Here is a 12,806-nt window from a genome sequence, read left to right on the forward strand (position 1 = left end):
ATCTCTAATGTTTCTTCATATGTATATCCCGGCCGGCCAGAGGGTTTTTAGGAATTTGGAGATGCCATGCGTCGGACATTGTTGATGCTTCTCTATGGAATTTGGAGACACTTATCAAGTGTTTTTTTTTTTTTTGCGAATCCACTTATCGAGTGGAAATGCTCAATGCCTTCATCTTAAAATCAACTAGGGGAGACCAGCCCAAATAATCATTTCCAAGAAAACAAAGATGGGACGGGGATCTGTTTTATCCTCATCCCATCTTTACTCTCAGTTTTGACAAAAAATTTCATCTTTTTTTTCTCCAAAACTGATTCAAGCACATGCTTGTCTCTTTAAATTTTGTGTGTGAGAAATTTTTAATGTATTCATCTTCAGTCATGACAATACAAAGAACACCAGACATAATAAAATTACAACCAAATCCATGGACTACCTAGGAAAACTAAGTACATGTGCCTCCGTCACAGCGCACATGCAACACCTTTTCAACACTTCGCTTGCGGGGAGTGCGGTGCCTAGGGGGCGTAACCCAAGATAGCGGTGAAGCTTAATCATCACAAGAAACTGCATCAATGTGCGGCTTCCAATTATTCGCCGTATTTTGCATAACTGCATGTTAGATATATAATTATCATTGTACGACTAATTTCTAATTGGCACATGGATTACACGCACTAGTAGATGATATGGGTGGTTTTCAACTAAACTTCTCCTGAATTTCTAATTATCAAGTGCACGGCCTCTCTTGTGATATAAAATGTTGCCATGTTGTGTATCTCTTGTGTTGTGCTGCCCATCCTTGCAATGGCCCAGCATGTGGAACTATTGCTGACAAACACTTTTGTGCAAATTTGGGTTTGATATTCCAAATTCACGGACAAAAGTTAAACCATCGGTCATTATCAAACTGCTTCAAATGATGATTTGGTCGTCATCAAACTGTTTGAAATGATGATTTGGTAATAATCGATCACAGAGATCTGTTCTCCAACTGCCTTGCTAAGTTTATTTAAGCCAGTTTTTTAGCAGCGAGATTAGATATAATCATACAAGACGACATTATTATCATGGCAGGCACGTCGTACTTAGAATTGTCTATTTATAGGCATGTATAATATATATGCGATGCCATATAATATAGGTGAACGATGCGTTCTTCATGAATCTGAATCCATCACGGCGCCATTGACCAATACACCAGAAACCGGCTAGCTAGTGCATATGAGTGGCCATCACACTTGACTTGAGATCACCGTCATTTTAGACTAATGCATGCATGGACACAGGGTGGCTGGGTGAGCTAAGAGATCGGTCTAATCATCACAAGAAACTACAACTATGCGCGTAGCTGCTAATCAATCATCGCCAAATCCAACAACTGTGTACACCTTCAATTTAGTAGTACCATACGAATATTTGTAGCTTGGAGCATTCCTTTAATTAGTTCATTTCAAATTGCCGCTTTAAATATAGACGGATAGAATATGAAGCTGGGATCAAATCTGCCAGTAGCAGTATCAATGCAGCTTTACAATAGGTTTCATACTAGAATAAATTATGCTGCGATCGCAAACAATTTCAGCGACAACGTAGTCAAAATCAGGGAGATTTTGTTCTCCAGCTGCATGCTTGAAAGTTATTATTGCATTAGTACTAGTTTCTAATTGGCACATGGATTCTTGTTGATACGTCCACTTCCAACTTTGATCGATTAGTTCATTGTGTTTCAACTTGCAAGATCTTTCTCATGGCAGCTGTTGTAACTAAAGTGTGATGTGTCTCCCTCTGCATGCATGAATGTATAGTACACATAAATACTACGGTTAACTGACCACCGATGACATGAAGGAACAAACACCGATCTCAAAGTAGGGACTAAGTCGTCTGAAATTTTATTTTGCGTAAGTCAAGTTTCTGGACCGTTGGATTAAGATCTAACGTGATGTTTTTCTTTCTTCTTGCTTCACCTTTCACCCTCCCTGAATCCCCTCGCTTCTAGCTCCCCACTTCGGCTTGCTCCTTGCTCTGCCTCGTCTGTGTTCCCGCACCTCGTTGCCACTCGCCGCGAAGCTCCCCGGCTCGGCCTCGGAGTTCAGCCTCATTTCCTTCTTTTTTCTCCCACGAAATCAACTTACCCAAATTACAAATTCAGACAACTTGCATATAGCCGTCGTTCTCAAAATAATGAAAATGTAGGAACAAGTATGTACATGCTCCACTGTGCACTTTGTATGGAGAGATTGTTCCTTATTAATGGAGAGAAACCCTGTGCATGCATGCACACGTACGTGTTGATGAGGTTATGTAGTACTACGACTCATTATTCCAGAGTAATGCATCCACTAGTAGGGAAATGTCATGGTCATGGCCACCCTTCCCGTCCTGGCTGTGTAACGCAAGGACTTTTGGAACTTGAAAACAAACCAGGTAACCTAACTTGTTTCCCTTGTTTCTTGTTTATTTGCGTCGACCGATCATTGGAAATGGCAAGGGGCCTATCATAAACCGGAATGGAAAATTCTCTCTATCTAGCTTGTGGGTGAAGGAGTGAGGCGCGAGTCTGGTGGCCGGCGGGTTTGGAAATCCGAAGATCCCTTCCCGCCCGCTCTTCTTCTTCCACGACGGTGCCCCCACCGGCCGGAACCTCAGTTGGCAGCTACTGCTAGAAAACTGTTTATACTTAGCCCGTGTGCCCGTAGGTGCCCACCGTGGCTCACATGGCGCCACAAGACGTCAAGACAGGCCCTCGAATGTGCATGCATGGTTGCTCGCCTCTGAATTTAGCTTCTAGTCACGGGAGTTTTGGAATATGCAGACGGCGACACCGTACCAGGCTGGGGTCGTGAACTGTACCGGCTCTGATTATTCACCATGCTATCCTCACTTCGCGGTGCCGTGGTGAGACGGCGTGGGGCCTCAAGACCGCATTGGCGCAGGGTAGTGGTTGGTTTGGTGGCAGGCTCCGGAGCGCCCGAGGTGCGTCTTGAGATCGGGGAAACCCCTATCTGCATGGCCGACGCCGGCGCGGTGGCGCCTGTGGGTGCCACCTGACCTTCCGGGAAGGCGTCGAGGGCTATCATTTCTCTCGCCTCGTCGTGTACCGGGAGAAACCCTTGGCAGCAGTGTCGTCATCGTCGCGATCCTTCTTGAATGTGTTGATAGGTGCCGGTGCTTCGGAGTCTTGGAGCCTAGTGGAAGATCCCGGTGGGCGCAGCGATTGCGAGGCTTCTTCGTTTTTGTTGATCCGCCGTTGTCGATCATTTGTTTCTTTTGCTCTTTCTCTGTCGTTTTTTTGGGGCGTGACTGTGCTGCTTCCGTTCTAGCACCTATCCCTGTATAGTTCGGTTGGTTGCTTTGTAATACAAAGCGGGTGAAACCATTTTTCGGCAATTTAGCTTGGGAGTTTAGGAATATGCCGATGGCGACACCGTACCAGGCTGGGGTCGTGAACTATACGTGCCCGCCAGTCCGGCGCAACGTACGCATGCGCCTGTGCAGCTTAGCTTTCGTACAAGGACAGCCATGAACATATCGATCGGTCCGTCCGAATCAGGCAGACACGACCTACGGCCAGCCCATGAGCACATGTTAATTACTATATAGTTTAAGACTTTATTCAGACCATTCTTGGCGCGCATGTGGACTTGAAAAGATCCTTTGCTTCGATATCATCTTCGTTCATTTCATGCCCCCCACGTAGACGTAGGTGTAACTTGGTGCTTAAAGGGAGCCTTCAACCACACACCTCCTCATCCCAGTCCTCGTTATCCATCCATCCATACATCCATCGACTAACAAATCTTGCTCTCTAGACTCTAGCCTCATCGATCCACCGACCATGGCGCGCCTTCTCTCCTCGTCCTCGTCCTCGCGGTGGCCGCCGCCCTCGCCCTATCGCTGCCCGTGCGCGCTTCTGGGACTCCCTCGTCGTCGTACCGCTGCGGCTGGTGCACGCGCCGATCCATCGCCTCCCTCCTCCCTCTCTACGTCGGCGTCCTCACCAGCGCCGCGTGTGGATACGGTGACCCGGCCAAGCTCGCCGCCGTCGGGGGGTTCCACATTGCAGCCGTCAGCGCTGGATTCTTCCGCGGCGGCCGGGCCTGCGGCGCCTGCTACCAGCTGAGGTGCAGGGACCGGAGCGCGTGCGCAGAGGGCGGCGTCAAGGTCATCATCTCCGACGTGGCGAAACCGGCGACGGGCACGAACAGGACAGGCGGCAGCCAGTTCCAGCTCACGAAGGACGCGTTCGCCGCCTTGACCGCTTCTCGTGACGATGGTCAGCTCGGGAGCTTGGTGGACACAGCCGTCGACGTCGACTTCAGGAGGATACCTTGCGCATACAAGAGCAAGAACCTGGCGGTGAGGGTGGATGAGACCAGCAGCAGGGATAAGGGCCACCTCGCCCTTCGCTTCCTCTACCAGGGCGGCCAGACCAACATCACCACCGTCGAGGTCGCGCAGGCGGCGACACCTGATGCCGCGCAGAGTGCTGCCGCACCGTCGCCGACGAAATGGCAGTACATGACATGGCGCGAGGGGTCACCAGGGGTGTGGCGCACGTCGCACGCACCGGCTGGCCCGCTGCAGGTCAGGGTCGTGGTGACCGCGGGCTCCGTCGGCAAGTGGCTGTGCGCCGACGGGGCGGTGCTCCCCGCGGAGTGGCAGCCAGGCACGGTCTACGACACAGGGCTGCGCGTCACCGACGTCGCCGCGCACACATGCAGTTGCGCCTCCACCTCCGGGGACGACGGCGAAGAGGAGTAGGAGCTCAGTTGACGACGCAGACGCGCGCTCGGACCAGGCCTGCACGCCATCGGCCGGCCGCCGGGAAGGTCGATGATGCATTGCTGCTGCTGCATGTACACTGCACGGATGTGTACGTGTTCCGCTGCATCTACATCGTGACACGCAGCACACGCGGAAAAGGGAAGAGAAACGGAGAAAGAGGCATAATAGCAAAAAGGAACCCGAAAGAAATGGAAGTTCGCAACGACGCCCTTGGGATATTCCAACCTAGACCCCTTCATCGCCTACAACTTCTCGTCGTCGTCATCGCTGAAGCTCCGCCGGAAGAAATGGTGCGTGCTCTATGATTGTGCTTCCACCATGACGGGCGGCCATTGACCACACTTGCAAGTAGCTAGTGCATACTAGCTAGTGGGCTATACATAGGCACGGTTGATAATTGAGATCGTTGTCATTGTACTCATGCATGCACTACATGAGTGGGTGGGTGAGCTATCGGCATTAGGCATTCGGCATCTACCCAGCGGGCCAAGTCCAAAGATCTTGCGGCCATTGCTGATTCTTATTCCACCGTCTTCTCTATGGAATTAGTTTGGTGACATTTATCTCTACTTCCTCTGTCCCATAATATAAGGACATTTTTCAATTTAACATAGCTTGAAACATTTTTATATTATGGGGCAGAGTAGTAGTTTATTGTGCAAGGATGACATCGTCATTTAACTACCGCTCATGAATCAATGATAATCCCGACAAGATAAGTAGCCCTAACAGATTTGCCAATTTTCAGTCAATTGATAATACTAAGGTCCGTGCAGGATTTATTCTTTTCAACTACAATTTTTTTTTACACTAGTTGAAGAGATTTTTTAATTGGGTGAACATTTTTTTAGGAAAAAATCTGGCATTTTTTGAAACCCCACGCTCCCTCTCTCGCTCGTGTTGAGAGGCGCCCGGCTCTCTCCCCATTCTTCACCAGTGGCGCTGGAACTCGATGTAGATAGTAGAAGTAAGGTTGAGTCTACCTCAGAGGCATGTGGCGTTGATGTTACGGAGTGCGCCGCCGTCACGTGTGAGTGGTGACTACGGGCTAGCAACTCTTGTCTGGCTAGTGATGGTGGTGGTGCGGTGCCTCCTTCCACAAGCCGCGACAACACTGGCATCTCCTGCAATAAACTTGTCGGTCAACCCGATCTGGAGGAGAGCCCTCTGCTTGGCCTCAACTCTTTAAGCCATCGTCGAGGTGGATAAGGAGAAGAGGAGTTGTAGAGAGCTGGATAGCATACATAGGAAAGAGCACATCGTCAGTGGCGTCCTCGAAGAAGCTACAATGCGTGTTGCTGTTGTCGATTGCCGGCTATTGTCGCCATGCCGTTGAACTATCTTGCCGAAAGACAATCATCTATCTTCCTCGCAAACCATGAGCTAAAAAGGAAGGCAATGAAGCTTCTACTCGGGGTGCATGTCTTGTTGGTGGTGTTGTGGTGGTGTTGTGGCATCCCAAGTGGTTTTCGTGCTCGGCGACATTGCAATTGGATCCAACCGGGAGTGGATTTGGACATGGTTGCAATCTTATTTTTTTCCGTTCGAATCCTCCTTGTAAAAGTTAGGGTCTGGTTTGTAATTTCTTGTCCCTGTTGGATCCTGACTCCTCATAATGTAAGAGTATTGTCCTACCACTTTAATTCAATGTAGTACCAGATCCTTTTGCACCCTTACCTTATTAAAAAGAAACAATTCCTCTAAATATGTATGTATGAAAAAAAAAGTAAGATTGACAGAGAATTATCAGTCTACTTAGCTTGCGCCGGAATATGTGGCCATACATATCCAAAGTAGCTAATTAAACATTTGGAAATGTATAAAATCTTTTTTTTCATAACCCTTTTCATTAACTGAATAACGAAAATACATCAACCAATCCAGAGATAAAGGAAAAGTAAAAAAATCTAAATAGACTTAGGCATGGCAGATCAAATGTTTTTTATGGTCAATTATGTTGTCACGAGGATGACAAATTCTTTTCGCAAGCATGGCAAATTCTGGCAAAAGCTGAAAATGACAAGGATTTGCCCTCCTTCCTAAAGAAAAGTGGCATCCTCGCCACAACATAATTTACCATCTCAGACGTTTGATTTGCCATGCTAAATAATCTAACGTCGATTTATAGCAAAATCCTAAACATTTATTTACGTAATTACATAGCAGTCCGCAACTACGAGCGTATACTTGTGGTTTATTATAACGGCAGCTTGCTAATTTAAGTAAGTATAATGGTCGATCTCTCGGGATTGATACTATAATCCTCAGACAAAGATGAATAAATACACTGCCATGCATCCTGGAGAAATCGAATATGTATATTGGTATACATGCTGTCGAAGACAGCCTTGAGGATAAGCAGGCGAAAACATGGAGATCGGTCTGTGTGTGCTGCTGATCTCCAGCTCCCTTGGGCGAATTATTATTGTGCTAGCTAGGAGGTTTTCTGTTAGCACATGGGTTTCATGGAGTGCAAATACATATACATATATGTAAGCTCATTCATGGCACGCACGCACGTCCGTCGATCTCTGCTGTTGATCTATTTCCAGCTCTGATTAATTAATTATTAGTTACATAAAAAACTTAATTAGTTGATTCTGTGTGTGTGGTGGAGTTAGTTAATAACTCAAGATCGCTGATTCTCGTAGCAGCTGTTATAATAAGTAGTATTTAAAAGTTCAAATGTGAAGATATGTGATACTCATAGCAGCTGTTATAATAAGCGTTTAAAAGTTCAAATGTGAAGATCTGTGATACTCATAGCAGCTGTTGTAAGTATTTAAATGTTTCGCGCAACATTTGTACTAGTAGTATATTCAGTTTGAAAAGGAAGCTGTGAAGATCTCTGATTCTCGTTGCAGCTCTTCTTGTTTAAAAGTTGTGTGGAACAATTAATCTGTGCTCCACGTACGGCCGGTCTGGTTCAATATCTCGTTCCGTCTCCGTCGGCGGGGTCCAAGTACAAAGATTCCTTCGATCCTGCCACTCTCACTTAATTTTGAGCTGTTCAGGATTGAGGGAGCCCGTGTGTGTGCATTGTAGCGGTAGGTGACCACCACTCACATGCACGCAACAACGAGACCACTGTTTCACGCGTGCACCGCTGCACTCTCGACAACTAATTGCATCGAATGTTTATGTTTTTTGGCGTCCCGTCCCCGCGTCGCCCTCCCGCTAGGGCGGCTCGGTTGAAAACCCTAGCCGCCGACGTCGGGCACGTCCATCCTTTCCCTCCCCTCTGCCGCCGCTAGAGGAGGTCGCCGGGCAAAGCCCCAGGCGGCTGATGGCGGCGGCGGAGGCTCTCTTCCCTCCCGCGCCAGATCAGGTGAGGCGGGTCACCCATGGCGCCGGGGCGCTCTCCCTCGATCTGCGTCGCGGCGGCGCGTTAGGCGACGGCGCAAGGTGGCGGCGTGGTGTTGGGCGGGGGAGGCGGAGCTGCGGCTCCGAGGAAGATCTGGTGGCGCCGGCCGTTCGATGGGCTTGCGGGCATGACGGCCTTGGTCGCGGTGGCCGGCGGCTCGGCCTGTCGGCGGCGACTGGATCCCGGGGTGGCGGCCCTGGATGGTGGCGGCGGGTGAAGCTCGGGCTTCCCGCGACGGCATGGCGTGGTGCTATCCCTGTCCAAGGCGGATCTGCATCGCCGATCTCGTGGTTTTGCCGCGGATTAGTTCAGATCAGAGATGGTGATGAGCGTGCAGGATCGATCTCGGCGGCTCTCGCGGTTTGGCAAGGTGGAGTGGGAGTCCTCCTCCCAGGCTCCAGTGGTGGCGCATTTAGGCAATGGCCGGTGTGCCAGGGCTCCTACGGTGGCATTGCTGTTGCGGTTGTTCGCCGGATCTAGGCGGCTAGATCTGGGGCTTTGAAGGCGGTCGAGACAGTGCGCAGGTTGTCGGGTGGATGTCTTGGGATGGATCCGAGTGAAAACTTTGTCTTTGGGCGTTGGCCAGAGCCGGTGATGACGATGCCCTTATCATTGTTTCCTTCATGAAGGCATCATCGAGGTACAAATCCCAAACCCACCCAATACCTCCAGGGGAAACCCTAGATCAGTTGATCGGATGACGGCGGCATTCATGTGCCGTTACCCCCTTGGGGGCGGCATTCTTGGAGATGCACTCGGGCTCAAGGGACCAGGGATGGCTTCTTCGGTGGAGCGGTGTTTCTTTCTACATATTCATGGCGACGGCTCTTGGCGGCATGGAGCAGCGGAGGCTTGGCGTCAAATGTGTGGTGATGGACACACGCAGGAGGTCGGTGCTGTCTGGCGTCGTGATGGCGTCGGCGGCAGCTAGACCGGGCAAGGTCGATGCAGTAGTACAACTCTGAAGATGGATTGGTGGCAGGTGGCTGCGGCGGCCTCATACCCGGCAGGCGTCCCGGTTGAGGAGCACGGCGGCCTGGTGGGTGCCCATAGGCGGGCGTCCTGGTTGAGGAGCACATCAGGTTTGGCTGCGAAGTCTGTTTGGTATTAGGCCTAGACTATCAGCGTTCCTTCATCAACTGGATAGGAGTAGCGACAAATGTTGCTTAGACGATGACTTTGTTCTTACAGTTGTACGACTTTGTAAGGTGTTGTGTTAATAATTAATAATATGACCGTATGCATCGTCCAGATGCAGAGGCCAAGGGTATTCCTCCTTTTCTAAAAAAAATGTATGTACGTTTGCGTTGAAAACCTTTCGTTTCAAGTCGAATTTGGCTTGGTGGAATTTTATCCAACGGCTATGGTGTCTTGTTTGTTTTCCTCTTGATTTGAACGGCCTAATTCCTACCTGTCAAGCCTCGAGAACTCGTTCTTGGCTCGTCCGACCTGAAAGTTTCGGGCTTAGGGTTTGGGAGTTGCTACTTATTAGTCGACTGAAAATTTTGAAGTGGTCAGTCGATTTCATATCAACCATCGGATCAAGATCCAATGTCCATGGCATTATCTTCCACCTCGTTTTTTTTCTTCCTCGCCTCATTTTTCCCCCAGGCGTCACCACGAACTACCGGCTCCCGCCGCCCCGCCCTCTCCAGAACCACCCCCACAGCCCCACACGAGCAGCCCCCACCACCGCCATCCACCACCGCCCCCACCCTAAACCCTAAGATAGATATTGAGGTAGCCTGCCCAGCGAGCTTCTTCCTCTCCTCCGGCGAGTTTCTCCCTCCCCTCTGGCTGTTTCTCCCTTCGACCAAAATCGACTGACCCAACTTTGAAACTCAATCGACTGAAGTGTAGCTATTGCGTAGGGTTTGGCTACAAAATAAACTGACGCCGTAGGAATATCGATTGCGTTAAAAATACGTGCCAAATTGTGCATATGCATGCATGGCCGTTAAATTCCAGCAGTACTAATGTAAGTGCATGAGTAGCTGTCACATGGAAATTATTGTCGTCACGAATCGATCGGCCACGGTCGAGAGTGCAATGCACGCAGTCACTCCAGAATCACGGACGGAATGAACACGGCTGGCAGCATGCATGCGCTGGTTACTCATGGTGGGCATGCAGGCAGCTCGCTTTCGGACAGCGACATCCGTCGACCCGTGTGTCGTCGTACGCGTACAAATGTCCTCATCGGACAAGCTCGGTCGACGTCGACGCCCATTATTTACCCTCGAATCTCGACCGAGCGTCCCGCCCGTGTCCAAAGTCTGGCGCACGCACTAGCCAACTAGCGATCGAGTTTACGACCGTTTCTGCGCGCGCGCATGAGACATGAGAGCGAGGTCACGTCGCATTCCCGCCCTTGGATCCATCGTGCTCCCCACGTCTCCGGGCAATGTCGCTCGCTCCCTCGCCCGCTTGCTTTAAACCACCACGCACCTCTCAAACGAGTCTCAACTGCATTATCCATCGACCGCTGGCCATCACATCCCTTCCATCTACGACCACCTACGGGCGATCATGGCCGCCTTGCCGCAGCTGCTTCTGGCCCTCTTCCCCGCGGTGGCCGCCGTCCTGATCCTGCTGCTGGCCTCGGCGCCGGGAGCTCGCGCTCACGCCTCCTCGTCCTCGTCGGCGACGTACCGCTGCGGCTGGTGCCCGCGCAGGTCCACCGCGTCCATCCTCCCTCCCGACGCCGGCGCACTCACCGGTGCCGCGTGCGGCTACGGTGGCTCTGCGGCGGCGGCGGAGATGGCCAGCGACGGCGGCTTCCACATTGCCGCCGTCAGCGCCGGCTTCTTTAGCAAAGGTCGGGCATGCGGCGCCTGCTACCAGCTGAGGTGCAGGGGCCGGAGCGCATGCGCCAAGGATGGCGTCAAGGTCGTCGTCGTAGGCGAACTGGCGGACACGAACAAGACTGCAGCTGGCCGCTTCCTGCTCACGAAGGACGCCTTCGCCGCCATGACCACGCCAGACCGTGGCGCCGAGCTCGCCGACGCAGCCGTCGACGTGGACTTCAGGAGGATTCCCTGCGTGTACAAGAGCAAGAACCTGGCGGTTAAAGTGGAGGAGACGAGCAGCAGGGAGAGGGGCTACCTCGCCCTCCGCTTCCTCTACCAGGGCGGACAGACCGACATCGCCGCCGTCGAGGTCGCCCAGGCGGTCACCGGTTCGAGCGGCACCAACAACAACGCAGCACCGTTGCAGACATCGTGGCAGTACATGACGCAGCGCGAGGCGTCCCCGTCGGTGTGGCGCACGTCGCGCGTGCCGGCCGGTCCGCTGCGGCTCCGGTTCGTGGTCACCGCGGGCTCTGGCGGCAAGTGGCTGCGCACCGACGGGGCGGTGCTCCCCGCGGAATGGCAGCCCGGCGCGGTCTACGACACCGGCCTGCGGGTCACCGACGTCGCCGCAAGCACCTGCGGCGCCGCCTCCTGCTCCTCCACGGACGAGGGCGACGACGCCGAGCAGCTCAGATGATACGCAGGCTCCACTGCATGTCGGAGCAGGAGGTCGAGCCAGTGACCGATCGATGGTCCATCGGAGCCGCCCTGCACGCCGACGACGACGCCAGACACGCACATCTGCACCGGCCGGCCGCCGGAATATCCGTCGATGCTGCATGTACACTGTACAGAGACGTCTACATCGCAACGCACGACATGCATGCATGTGTGCACGGTCGACGACGAGTTCCGGTTAGGACAAAACCTCCATTGTCCAGCTCTAAACAGAGGAGGTTGGCGCGTAGCTTCACGTGTGGAGGGAAGGGACTAATGCAGAGAAGAACATGTACATAGCTCTGTTGTAGGTTGATTGCATGGGCTGATTAAGATTGATCCAGTTGCCGACTAAGACTAAGTTAACTGTATTGCATTGTGTTGTGCTGTGTTTATTTCACAATTTTTCTTAAGAAATTAATCAAAACAATAGAGAAAAACTAGAAGATACCCTGCATGTTGCCGAGGGATGTTTTGCATAAGTTTCAATGAGATATTGTGGCACGGTTTGTGCAATCAGACAAATACTCATGAACTGTCGATATGCTCGGTTGTTTAATGAGCTCAAAATAATAGTTTGCATCTATAATAAATCTATATCTATATCTATATCTATATGTATGCCAATATAAAAATACCCAAAGAGGCGGATCCAACAAATCACGGCCGTCAAATCAGGCCAATCCAATGACTCGGGTTGCTCCAATGGCGAGCGCTCAACACGTTTAGTGTGCAGTTAATATCATACAAAATATTAATGCCAATGCTAATCACATACTTAGTATGCAGATAATATCCTACCTAATATTTACGTGTAATTAATATATTACTTAATATCAACGTGCATTGCACGTACACATCTACTAGTAAACTGAAAGAGTTTCTTGTTGTGCAAATCCATACATCAAACTGAAAGAGTTTCTTGTTGTGCAAATCCATACATCAAACTGAAAGAGATAGGCCTATGGATGGGGATTATTCCCTCTAGGGTTTCCTAGAGTCCACCTTTTCCTCCGACGGCGACGTCGGAGTCCACCATAAAACCCTACCGTCATTTGCCAGGATCCGTCCAACGATCGGTAGGCCTAGGGATCAGGATTGAAAGTACGTGTCACCATGGAGAAGCCGGTGCAAGAGGAAGT

The 12,806-nt window shown here is 51.0% G+C and overlaps 2 protein-coding genes across 2 annotated transcripts; both read left to right on the forward strand.

Moving 5' to 3' along the window:
• Nucleotides 1–3,421: 3,421 nt before the first annotated feature.
• LOC123158677 (expansin-like A4) lies at nt 3,422–5,377 on the forward strand. The gene is made up of 2 exons (XM_044576579.1): nt 3,422–3,481; nt 3,823–5,377. Exons 1-2 carry the CDS (start codon nt 3,422–3,424, stop codon nt 4,765–4,767), a joined length of 1,005 nt encoding a protein of 334 aa, XP_044432514.1. The 3' UTR covers nt 4,768–5,377.
• Nucleotides 5,378–10,507: 5,130 nt separating this feature from the next.
• On the forward strand, nt 10,508–12,183 carry LOC123158047 (expansin-like A4). Its single transcript, XM_044576190.1, has one exon. It carries the CDS (start codon nt 10,685–10,687, stop codon nt 11,642–11,644), a length of 960 nt encoding a protein of 319 aa, XP_044432125.1. The 5' UTR covers nt 10,508–10,684; the 3' UTR covers nt 11,645–12,183.
• The last annotated feature ends 623 nt before the right edge of the window (nt 12,184–12,806 follow it).

Source organism: Triticum aestivum, chromosome 7B (genome assembly GCF_018294505.1).
Source record: "Triticum aestivum cultivar Chinese Spring chromosome 7B, IWGSC CS RefSeq v2.1, whole genome shotgun sequence".
NCBI classification, from domain to species: domain Eukaryota; kingdom Viridiplantae; phylum Streptophyta; class Magnoliopsida; order Poales; family Poaceae; genus Triticum; species Triticum aestivum.